This window comes from Cygnus olor, chromosome 1 (assembly GCF_009769625.2).
Source record: "Cygnus olor isolate bCygOlo1 chromosome 1, bCygOlo1.pri.v2, whole genome shotgun sequence".
In the NCBI taxonomy this organism is placed as follows: Eukaryota; Metazoa; Chordata; class Aves; order Anseriformes; family Anatidae; genus Cygnus; species Cygnus olor.
In genome coordinates this window covers 128,988,111-129,000,107 of record NC_049169.1, presented here as the reverse complement: position 1 = coordinate 129,000,107, position 11,997 = coordinate 128,988,111, and the positions used below count along the sequence as shown (strand labels likewise).

Sequence of the window (11,997 nt, the reverse complement as noted above, 5' to 3'; positions counted from 1 at the left end):
AGCTGGTGAATATGCAAAAGTAAATTTTACAGCAAATTATTACCCTGGACACTTAAGATCCAAATTGTTTTGTAGCAAAAAATAACCAGCTTAGTACTTTGCTGTCTACAGCACTCTGCCCTCTGAGGTGCACCAGAATTCTTTAAAAAATGTGTGGACAGACTGGAAAGAAAAAAAAAATCCTACAAGGTTTTTTTTTTTTTTTTTCTCAAGTGAAACCATTTTTCTAAAATTCTGAATTAAACAAAAATAACACGTTTGTACTAATACATACATATTAAGTGAAAATTTCCTTCCACGGTAATATAATATACTGGTAGAAACCATAATACATATGAATCCAAGATAGGAAAATCACCAAGTTTTGGTCACTTTAATCATGCTTGCAACATGACAAGACAGCTGAATATACTGATTACATGGCAAGACAAGCTCAGCTAAGGAACCAAGTTCCTTACAGTTCCCAATATAGTTAAGTTTGCTCAACTGAGAAACAAAAAGGAGAAGTTAGCAGAGGTGACCTCCAAAAGAAGGAGGGAAAGAATTATCAGTTAACCCTAGAAAAATATTAGATAATCATACAATATCCTAAGTTGGAATCTTACTAAAGATTTTAGTTGAACGATGGAGTCATCTGAGAAAAACTCATGTAATCTCTTAACCTGTTTACATAAGAACATAAGAACCTGTTTGCATAAGAACACCAGGAAAATGACTGCATTGAATTTAGAGTCATTTTTTAGAAGGCAACTAAAAAGCATGGTGGGAAGCATTAATTCTGGTGAAGATGGCAGTCAGGCAAGCAATAGCAAGATCTGGTGTGATTGCTCAGAAACATATGGCATTTCTAAAACTAAAGGAGGGTGAGCAACAGAACATAAGCAGAGGAGGTGTAACACAATGGAAGAGCACAACGCAGAAACAGGAACATCACCTCCCTCACTGCTTTGTCGCAGTTGTGTTTTGAACAGGATGGATTGTGCAATTTACCAATAGGCTACAGGGCTGGACTGAGCAAGTCAGCACATGGTAGAAAAAAATATGTCTTATTGAGAACTTCAGCAGCATGCCTAAACCACTCCATGAATAGCTTTCAGCCACAGAAATTACCAAACTGTCATATCAAAATATCCAGAATACGTGTTAATCCTTCAGTAGAACTCTCATGACATGGTGAATGAATAGTAGGTTAGCTAGATCCTCTGAAGAACTGGAAAGTTATTTTTTATATAGCCTTACTTTAGAAGTCTGTAAGGAATAAGCACAAAAGAAAAAACAGTCCAAGTTTAGAAGAAAACTCATTTTTTATTATGGATCACCTTAACTTTAGCCAAGAGTAAGAAATATGTCAGATGTGACCTGAAGAATTTGGCAAGAGAATAAAGATTAGAGGGAACCTCCTCTCAATGAAGAATTAAAGAGGAGTTAGTCTATTCTTATGCTTGGCAGTCTTTGAATTACTGCAGTGTATCTCTAATGTATTCGGTTGAAAGCTTGACTATCAAATATTTTCAACTAGAGATAATTGAAAATAATAAAAAAAAAAAATTATCACTTTAACAGAAGAAATCTGAACAAGAATATGTTCTAGAGAGCCTAGCTATTTTTTCTATCAGTTTGATCTAATGAATGATATTGGCTCCCATGCAAGCCTTGCCTCATTGCATTCTTAGATCAGCACAGTTACAACACCCCTGCTTTTTGAGAGGCATGTATATAGTGACTCACTGGTTGCTCTCAAACAAGCAGGTAGGTGTAGGATTCATCTCACCTAACCATAGCCCATCGCACCACAAATTCTGGTTTCTAAACTCCTTCTACTCTCTCGGCAGGAAAAGAAGGAATTCCAGCAGGTAATTAATTTCCTTCTGTCTGTCTCCAACACCTATGCTAGCACAGGATGACTCACCCTCCAGATGCATTCCATCCGTCACTTCTGGTTAAACAACAAGCTTAAATAGCTAGCACGTACTAGACAACCAGCTGATACACAGCAAAGTTCAATGAATCCCACACAAATATCATCTCCAGAGTTATGCCAGTGTTGAAACAAGTCAGAGCCTGAAAATCCAACCTACCTGTTAAGTTTACAGGAAAAATCCGTAATTCCAGTAAAATGGTAGACTCAGGTGGATAACTGCATCTTGCCTTTAGTTGTATTCCTTTAACAACAAATATATGCCTTTCACCCAAGTGACTATGGCAGTGCTAGAGTAATTAGAAACCTATACAAGTCAGTGTATTACTGAGTGTCGTGAAAGATATGCAGCAAATATGCCAAAAGCAGTTTAATGATAGCAAATCAAGCAATATATTAAAAATATTTAAAAGAAGTATTTTATTTTTAAAAATGTTTGTAAAACCATTTTCTTTTGAGATCAATTGTTCTTATATCTGTTTACAGTAAGTAATAAAGTAAGTCTGTATTTAGCTGGAGCATCAAAAAGATGCAATTTTACACTTATTTTTTATAAGCTGAAGTAGATATGAATAAAAGGACTAGCAAAGCAAAGTAAATATCAAAAGGGGAAAAATAAGTTGTGGGGTTTTTGTTTGTTTTTTAAAGATGCATAAAACGTTGATCACAAAAGATATGTTCATTACAGTGCAGTTATCTTCTTACAGATCTATCCAGATCATCTAAAACACAGTTTATAAAGTGAGTCTTACATTCATAGTTCATTGGGTACTTGTTCTGATTTTACATACAATTTTCCATTATCAACATGCTGTCTATACCTTAATTCACAGTGTCTGTGTATAACGCATTGGAAACACAATTTCTCCTTGTACTTGTGGGATACAATTTCATTACCAACCAATGCAATTTCATCACTAAAATAAAGCAGTTTAAAACACTTCTTGAGTGCACTACCCGGTCCCTTCTATGAAGAGCAGCAATGAAGCTTCTGTATAGACAGGATTTGGGTGTTCCCTCCTCCTCCACACAGGAGGCTTTGCTCTATGCAAGATGTTACTCAGTATCATCACCTATTTGGTAACACTTTCTTAGTATTTCCCAATCATCAAACATTCCTACAAGCACAACCAGAACATTTTAGATTTATTAAATTTTTATTCACTTCTCAACATGTATTTCTAAAATAGACGCATCATCTCTGCTCAGTTTCTTATTATTGTGATTACTTTATTTTTTAAAAACTTTTCCATTTTCCCCACTGCTGCTTTTTAAAGCTGTAAATGACTGAGTGACAGTGACATCATCCCTTACTCTACGGCATGAAGTAGGCAAGTGAATCAGTCCTGCAAGAGTTAAGCACAATGTAAGTTGTATTACTTGAGAAACAGTATATTCATAGTTAAACCAGTTAGGGGTTAAGTTTTTCTCTTTGTGTAAAACATTTTTTTAATCATCACCTTCATCAGAATAAGTCCAACCACCAGTGATGGAAAGCAGGAGTATGGAGTATACTTCTGTACTTTTTAATTGTATGTTCCCACATATCAATGAAAAATACCCATTTTATATTGAAAAGGAAATAAACATTTCGATGAACTATAAATTATACAAGACTAAAACAAGGTTTGTCTACGTTATTCATAAGTACACAATATTCCACAAAAGAAAAAAAAAACAGAAGCATTTTGAATAGATCGTCATGGTTAAATCTGTGTTTGTAGATGTGGGGAAAAAAAAAAAAAAGAAGAAATAAACCAGAAACAACAAAATATGATTAAAAAAATAATACATCATTTCCTGGAATGGTAATAGCATTTTTAAAAATTTGTTATAAACTAGAATGTTGTTATAAAAACGTAACTTTTAAAAAAGTAAAATATTACCTTTATTCCACCCATTTATCAATAATGTGGGGCACCATTTTAGCTAACCTCAATCTTTAATGTAGTTTGAATGATTCAAGTTGTAAGACAATGCATATTGTACTTCACGTAACAAAGGCTAAAAATTCTGTCAAAAGAAAATACTTTGTATATGGCATGTATTTCACATTACCTTTCCAAGTTTCATGAAAATATGTTCAATGAAATTATCAAATGTCATAAATTAAATATATCTCTACAGAAACAAGATGATATTGACAGAAGCTGTGATTCAAATACTACCCTTCAAGGGTTTGAAAACAGTATTTTCATATTGCACAGATTAAATATTAATACATTGGCCAACGATACGTAATACTCAGGGTCATAGAATCATAAGACTTTCAGTCTTCAGTGATGCTTGAAAGGGAAATTAACCCAGGGCATTAGGCAGGGGGTAGTTTGAGGGTTGTCTGATGTAAACAAGAGAAATTTGCCTCCTCTCACATTTGTACATTCTGCTGCCTGTTGTTCCAACTATAAATTACTTACTGATATACTTACCAGACGCAAGAAACTTTTTTTTTCCCCTCAAGAAAAGCCTATCTGTTGGTTACTTCCATTTAAGGGATGCCTTCCCCAGATTTAACTTGCAGGACCTGTCTGACAGTGTCTCTGGTGTGGTCTAGGTGAAATCATGCACACTAAACACTGTCCCTCCCAGAGACAGACTGAAATGCCATTTACGTCAAAAGCAGGAGAACAAAAGGAGAAGGGAGGAGGGGGGAAAAAAAAAAAAAAAAAAAAAAAAAAAACACCAGAGAAAATATGATGGTGCTTGTTGAGGCTTGTTAAGCCCTTCACAAATTTTTTTCTCTCTCTCATTCAGACACACACACACACACACAAACACACGTTACTTCATACTTTGGCATACTCTGCTGGAGGTGTTTGCAGGCCTGAGCTGATTCTGAAGGCTAATTATTATCATCTTAATCTAAGTAACATCATTCCTTCACCTATGTATTTTTACAAAAGCCACCTATGCGCTTTAAAAAAAAAGACGTAAGCTTTACCTCACTTTCATATGTGTTAGTTAACAGGATACTTGTGATGAGAATATCCGAAGTTCTTTATGGAGTTTTGATTTGGCAACAGAATGATCTAATTTTCATTAGGGACAAACTTCAAAATAATATTGCTGTGCACGTTAAAACATTGTCACTGGGACACAACTGCTGGAACTAAGTCTCTGAAATTTCCATGGTAATAATGAATTTACAGTAAATTAATTATTACTGTGGAATTTCTTAGTATGACTACCTTCAAGTGTCATTTTCATCTTAGGAAAGAAAAGGTATGTTTTGTTCAGTATTTAATTTTTTTAAATAGGTCTCAAAAATCAGAGTAAATATCAGGAATTGACAGGGACTACTGTAAACTGATGTAATTTTTGTGTTTTGCTTTTCCAAATATCACAAAAGTTTACACTCACTGTCTGTACTATTCAAGTTATAGAGAAAAATCTAATATTTTTGTCTCAAAGGCTCTTGACACATGTAAAAATCCACGTTCTCCCTCCAGCTTTAAGTGCAAAAGAGATGTCCATATACTTGTAAGAATCCAAAACTAAATTAAAACATAATCCTAAATTGAGGTAGCACATTTAACCAAGTTTCTTTCAAAGAACTTCAGAAAGAAACCGTAGAATTTGAAAAGTACTGTCTCTAACAGCAAGCTTTAAAACCTTTAGGAACCGATGCATTTTTTCTCTCCATTGGAGCATTTTAGGAGATTGGAGGTTCTTCTTTAACTCTTCTTTTCTTCCCAGAAAAATACTGTTTAGTCCATGCACCTTTAGGACCTGTGGCATCTATTGCAACATCAATAATGGAATCTGGAATCATCCACCTCAGAAACACCAAGAAGAGGAAGTTCAGAACAGCAAAAAGAGCAAAAATATACCCAGTCACTGGGCCACAGTGAGACATTAGTCTGTCAAGTCGCTCATTCATTGGTAAAACCTTTTCACCTGCAACCCTCTCATATACCTAAAAAGGAGAAAAGAGAGAGTGAAATCTTAAGAGTGATGTTGCTTCTACCTCAAAAATCAAGCTTTGTTGTCAGTGTGCAAAATACAGTATCTATTCCTAACAACTAGACGTGACAAATATTACAACAAAAAGCTTTGCAAGTTTAAAATGATTTATGAGTATTCCAGAAATTTAAAGAATTTACGCAATGGTTAAGGAGAAAAATGAAAAGAAATCTTCTATTTTATGACAGCCCTCGAGAGTATTTCACTAGATAGAAAGACAGCATAATTTGCCTCTAATCTAATGTTACAGAGAGTTTTTTGAATTAATGGAATGGATTCTAATCTCTTAGACACACCAGTCAAGCACTGAGTCTGAACACACAGTTACGAGATTTTCAACACGAAGATGGATGAACACATAGCTGGGTGGGCAATCTTCCAATATCTGTATTTGAGCAGTCTAACAAATCAGAATAGGATTCTGATTTTTATTTAAAGAAACACTATTATGATAAAATTTAATGAATGCGGAAAGCAAATACATGGTATTAGTGACAATATACATATTAACTGCAACCACTGGTCCAGTGTTTCATAGAATAGAAAACTACTATACATGACTCAAGACTTAAATCATTCAAAAGAGTTTTGTCCTTGAGAACATTACAGATTTCATCTTACAAATACATCAGCAATGAGCCAACAAACAACTCTCCTTTGTACAACGTAAGTTCTATGAATCCTTCTTCCAGTTATGCTAATATTTCCCTTCACCAAGTTTGGTTTCATTTCTTAGGGAACGGCTCTAAAAGAAATGGAAACCTAGACTAACTTCTATAAAAACTTTGCACCTGAAATACTGTTTGCAGCTTAAAAAATCATAAGACGAATTGTACTGACAGTACTTGAAAAAGATCAGATAAACCGGTTGCATATGACGCTTCTTCAAGTAGACTAGTAAGAGAGATATGTATCTGAGTCACAGTACAATGCAATTAAGATGTATCTGTTTCGACTACTCTCTTGTCTAAAACACCGGGGCTGAAGTCAAAAGTGACATATCTCCACAGGAGTTAATAAATTATTGCAGTTAATATTCCTCGCTAATGACGGAGTTTTCACACCAAAGCACAGTTCTAATTCTGAAATATGATTTCAAAAGCATGATAATTTATTTTCATTACATCCATAGCTCATGTATATTCAGCTATGTCTGCTGGCATTACGCTACCTCACATCATTTTAAACCACTCATTAGCATGCCACAGACAAAACTGTGTCATGAACTCCATCTTTTCATACATCTTACACAGCATGTTTTCCAGCTATGCCAGAAGAGCTACTTATTGTGAAGACTCTGGGGAGAAAAAAATATGAGTACAAATGTAACTAAAGGTCTAGGCTGTTCTTCAGAATACCTACCAATAGTTACGTAATAGAAAAAATACAAATAGGGGAAAAACAACAACAACAAAATGGGAAGTATTTGGGAAACGGGAAGTATTTTGTGAACTTTTTTAAACCATATGTTTGATGGAAAACATTCAGAAGTTAAACTGAAGAATTACAAAAAGAACACACAGTAATGTTTCAAAGAAACCACTTTTCAGAAATGTACTTTAAGAGAATTAAAAAAAAAAAGTGATTATACATACTTTTTCAGTTCTCTCGGCTACATCCCTCCATGTATAAAACGTCTTTACTTTATTATGAACAGCCTCTGGAGATGGTAGCGTTCCCGATCTGAGCTGGGCAATAGCCTTTTCTAGACCATCACACAATGATTTCACAGAAGGTTCACATAAAATAATGAGATTCTCTGGAAGCACCTCAGGAATCCCGCCAACCTTTGTACTCACAACCTTTGAAAGAAACAGAAGAAATACTACATATGTTGCATAGCAATAAAGTCCAGAGAAGATATTGCTATTACACTGCTTAGATTGTTTAGATTCAGCACTGAAGATGAAGAGGGGGAAAAAAAATCCAGTGACTGGTTGCCATGAAGGCAAAGACTGCTACCAAACTTTGGGAGTTTTACCTGCGTATGTCAACTGAAGGTCTAAGCCCTAGAAAGGACCTAGCACAGCAGATTACCTTTAGCAATGTTCGGAGTGATTCTTTGGTAGCATAAGACAGAAGGATTAGCCTAGTGTGTGTTTAATGAGACATCTTTCCTAAAGGTGTTTGTCACAATACACAACTAGATCCGTGTAACTACATTTTGGATCTTCTCTCCGTAGTTCCTCACGAAAACTGCTACCTATACTTGGAGAGGACGATTTTGTGACATCGCCTTCAGTTTATGATTTGTAGGATACTGAACATTTACAAGAATTTCTTCAGAAGTTCAGTAATTACTGTTTTTAAAGGGAAAACTGAAACTACTAAGATTCGTATTCTTTAATCATCTCTAAACAGCAGGCAACAGTAGGAAAACCACAGAATTTTCCTACCCCTACAGACGAAAACAAATGACTGGAGAATGAATGCCACAAATACGTAGTAACTAATCTGAAAAAATGTTGGAGCGGGAAAAAGCCCCTCACGTTTTCTATACTTCTTGTTTATAAGTGTCCTGGTTTCACCCCAAATTCTCTCCCCTATTCCCATCACTGATCATATCAATTAGACACTGATAACAATATCAATTAGATCAGTACTTAATTGTTGAAAGACAGTATCAGTACCGTCTTTCAAAAATAAAGTTTCTTTAGATTTAAATGTGAGAATCTCAGTTCTTTATGGTTGTTGATTTCTTTTTGCTTTTAGCTGTCACTTTGTAAATTGAGCTGAATATTAGGCAGAAAGAGCTCTTAACGTGATTACTGTAGTGTCTTCTTTCTCTCTCTAACCCTCTTCTCCTACCTTGAATCCCTGCATTCAGTTAAAAATAAATAAAATGTATGTCAGATCTTGGTTCAAGAAGGAAACGGGTGTCAAACAATGGTTTAGTCTGGTAATTCAATATGTCTGACTGACCAAAGTCACCCATGCAACTCCTCATTAAGCAGCATCAAAATAAGCTTTCATGAACACCAAGCACTCTTTACTCTGCAGAGGAGTACATACAAAATAGCACTTTGGAGAGGCAGGCTGGTTTGTTCAGATCTGAGAATTAGCAGATCTACATGTATTCCCAACTCTGTACAAGTTTCTCCTGGGAGTGTAAGCAGTTTCGATAAACCATTCTGTCTCAGCTTCCAGGTTATCTGTAAATGTGGGTAATATTTGCTCACCTTTGTAAAGACGGAGCTTCAGATGAAATGAAATAAAATGTTACAAGCATGTATTATTTAATCATGAAGTTTGTTTAAAATTGATACCTGCATTCTAGGTAGTTAAGATCGTCTCTCTTCTTTATTTTTTACCTGTAAGCCACAGCTTGCTGCTTCCACGATTGCCATACAAAAGGCTTCAGTGAGGGAAGTGTTGAGGAAAATGTGCCCCTGGACTAGAACATTTCTTACATCCTGGTGTTCCAAGGCTCCTAGGAGACGCACCCTGCATATAAGAAAAATATAAGATAAACACTAGATTTGTACTGTAACAATACCATATAATGTTAAGCATATACTAAAAAAAATGAGTTCCAGTAGTACACGCCTATATAGAGAAAAGCAGCATAGACACCTTTGTTCTGTTTTCTCTAAATTTTGACCAGCAATTGTTTTAATGTGGAAACCATCTTCAAAACACCGCTACTGAGCTTGCTATTTCTGGAAGAGAACACAGCTTCATGCAGCTAATTATTAAGATTTATCACTCTTTCTCTGCTTAGATGTACTATCTGAATTTTCAGTGTGAGGTGTGATCAATCTCAAAGTCCAAGGGCAAAAAAATGTTTAAGATATCAGTGATCAGGACCTATTCTTTTGAAGAGATGCTGGGAAACCAGAAGAGGATGAAGGAAGCACACTAAACAAAATAAAAAAAAAAAAATTGATCTTTCATACCAGGGAGGCGTAGAAGGAGGAATTACTGACTGAAGTACAGAACAGGCAACAGGAAATAGAAAATTAAGAACCTTTCGCTTCCTGTATAGAACTATCTTCGAGGAACGACAAAAACTCAAAGAAATATACAGATGCATATGCATTATGGAAACTTTTTGGTGACACAGTAGCACCAAGGAACACCTCTGTAGCACTATAAGGACAGGTACTGGATAAGTCCTGCCCTGAAAAGTACCACATTGAAATAAAAAAGTTAAATGAAGCAAAGCAGAGAGATGTCAACAAGAATGGAACTTCCAAAATTATTAGCAGTTATCCTTAAAAGCAGCAGTGACACAAACTAGCTACCACCTCATACCATATGGTAATCCAGGAGATGTGATTTGAACATCAACATTTCAGAGAAACAATAAATCCATGTCTAATTCAGATTTTCTCTGACTCACATGAAAGTTCATACAGGGTCAACTTGCAGGATCATAGTCCAACTCCGCAAGTGCTCAGTTAGTGTTTGGTCTATCTGCTGTGCTTTCATTCAATAGTTCTCATCTTCTCCAGCCTCAGGTTTTTGGGGTTTGTTTTTTTGGGGAGGAGAAGGAAGGCAGCGAGCAAGGTTGTTGTTGTTGTCTTTCCCACCGTTAAAGTTCAGTGAAAGATCATAAACATGCATAGAACAAACCTGTCATGTAGCTGGTATCTTTCCCGGACTTCTTCCAATACAATTCGTTTTGGTCCTTCTCCTCCAACTAAGAAATGTAACTCTGGATACTTCTGACAGAGCTCAGGAATTATACCACTAAGCAAATCTATACCTAAGAGAACAGAATTTAGGACAAGCTGTTATTGTATTTGATTTTAGAAGTTACCATGATGTAGCCTACTGTGTTAGCGCTACTCAGGATGGGAAAAGCCTCTTGCACAGTTGTACTGCTGAACACAAAACTCTTAAAAAGAAAAAAGAAAGCAAACAAAACAAACAGACAAAAAACCACAACAATATGTGATCTATTAGGAGACAAATATGATGAACAATGACTTAAATTGATGTTGCTTGATTAAAAAAAAAAACAGTTGAATCATTTTTAATAGAATACATAGATCAGGGCCTAGACCATACTCTCCATTTAAGCCAAACCTTTCACTTCATAAACTCCAGCACCTGCAATGCTGGAAAAAAAACAGACCTCTAAATCCAACATGCGCAAACTAAAGTGTGGATTCCTTCTTCTTGAATGCAGAGACACAAAAGCCCAACACTGTCAGCTCATGAAGTAGTGAAAGTCCCACTTCAATCCATGCCATAAATCCCATGCTCCTGGTAACTCTCCAAGACCTTTCTTCCCATAGTCTATAGAAAGTGATAACGAGGATAGACTTGTGTTTTAGCCCCCATTACCTTTTCTGTAAACAAGCCTGCTGACCACGACGATCGTTATGGTCCTGTCATCCCTTCTGGAGGGGTCTGGGGTGAAGTCTGTGGGATCCACGGCGTTGGGGATGACGGAGACGATCCGTGGGTCCAGGGCCGCTCGCAGCACCGTGTTCTCCTTGCTGGTGTAGGAGACGCAGATGATGTGGTTGGTATCGCAGAGGGACACGGTCAGCAGCTTGTTGGTGAGCACCGAGCTGACGTCGGCGAAGCCGAAGAGCGAGTGGTCGGTGAACACCGTCCGCAGCCCCATGGTCTTGGCGTGGAAGAGCGCGTCGTGCGCCATGGCCGAGAAGGAGCTGTGCGCGTGGACGACGGTCACCCTCTCCCGCACGAAGATGCACCGGAGCAGGGGCAGGCTGTGGAAGAGGGTGGTCGCCGTCGACTGGTTGTACATCACCCGGAGCGGCAGGTAGTACACCTTCAGCCCGTTGGTCAGGTACCGCACGCCCCGCCGGCCGCCGTACGCGTGGGTGACCACCAGCACCTTGTGGCCCCGCTCGATCAGGCACTGCGACAGCTGGTAGATGTGGCTCTCCACGCCCCCCATGTTGGGGTAGAAGAAGTCCGACACCATGCACACGCTCTGCGCCGGGACCCCCCCCGCCGCCCGCCCCCCGCCCGCCATTTCGGGCCCGCTGCCGCCCGGGGAGCGCCGAGGCGCCATCACGGACCGACGACCGCCGCCGCCCCATCGGGCCCGCCGGGCCCGGCCATGCCTGGCGCGGGCCCTTTAAGAGGGCGGCACCCTTGAACAAGGGAGGGGAGGGGGAGCGTGCGCGCGCGCCCGC

At 37.8% G+C, this 11,997-nt stretch overlaps 1 protein-coding gene across 1 annotated transcript; it reads right to left on the bottom strand.

The window, feature by feature from the left end:
* Positions 1 to 4,592: 4,592 nt before the first annotated feature.
* Positions 4,593 to 11,997, bottom strand: PIGA (phosphatidylinositol glycan anchor biosynthesis class A). Its single transcript, XM_040532937.1, has 5 exons — positions 11,174 to 11,997; positions 10,457 to 10,589; positions 9,193 to 9,325; positions 7,477 to 7,683; positions 4,593 to 5,834 (listed from the first exon to the last, which is right to left on the bottom strand). The coding sequence occupies exons 1-5, from the start codon at positions 11,871 to 11,873 to the stop codon at positions 5,571 to 5,573; spliced, it is 1,437 nt and encodes a 478-aa protein (XP_040388871.1). The 5' UTR covers positions 11,874 to 11,997; the 3' UTR covers positions 4,593 to 5,570.